The sequence below is a fragment of the Trypanosoma theileri genome (genome assembly GCF_002087225.1).
Source record: "Trypanosoma theileri isolate Edinburgh chromosome Unknown TM35_Tth_51_V1, whole genome shotgun sequence".
NCBI classification, from domain to species: domain Eukaryota; phylum Euglenozoa; class Kinetoplastea; order Trypanosomatida; family Trypanosomatidae; genus Trypanosoma; species Trypanosoma theileri.
The window spans coordinates 55,568-55,924 of NW_021639893.1; the positions used below are offsets into that span (position 1 = coordinate 55,568).

Here is a 357-nt window from a genome sequence, read left to right on the forward strand (position 1 = left end):
TGCATGATGTTATTTCAGCCCCACCACAGTATTCAGCGGATGGATGGTATTGACATTATTTCTAAACTCTTTCCACATGCCTATCCTGGCAACAGCAAAGATAGTGGAAGTGATAATAATAATAATAATGCTAGAGTGTCCCTGGCCCATATGGCGGCCTACACGGAACTGATGCAGACAGTGACGAGCAGTCCTTCATTTTGCCGTGTCATTCAAACCTCCTCCTTATTGTTGCAACTACATCTAACGTCTGTGGTGGTAAATCTCTGGTGGCTGCATGGGGCACACATCCAGCCGTGTCTCTTTCGCGATGGATGCAAAGATGAGTGGAGGCCATCTCTCTTTTTGTGTTTGTTG

At 45.9% G+C, this 357-nt stretch overlaps 1 protein-coding gene across 1 annotated transcript; it reads left to right on the forward strand.

Moving 5' to 3' along the window:
• Positions 1-3: 3 nt before the first annotated feature.
• Positions 4-357, forward strand: TM35_000511250 (trichohyalin; the record flags this gene model as incomplete). The annotated part of the gene is made up of 1 exon (XM_029030620.1): positions 4-357. A coding segment is annotated over one exon (354 nt), but the record flags the coding sequence as incomplete, so codon positions are not given.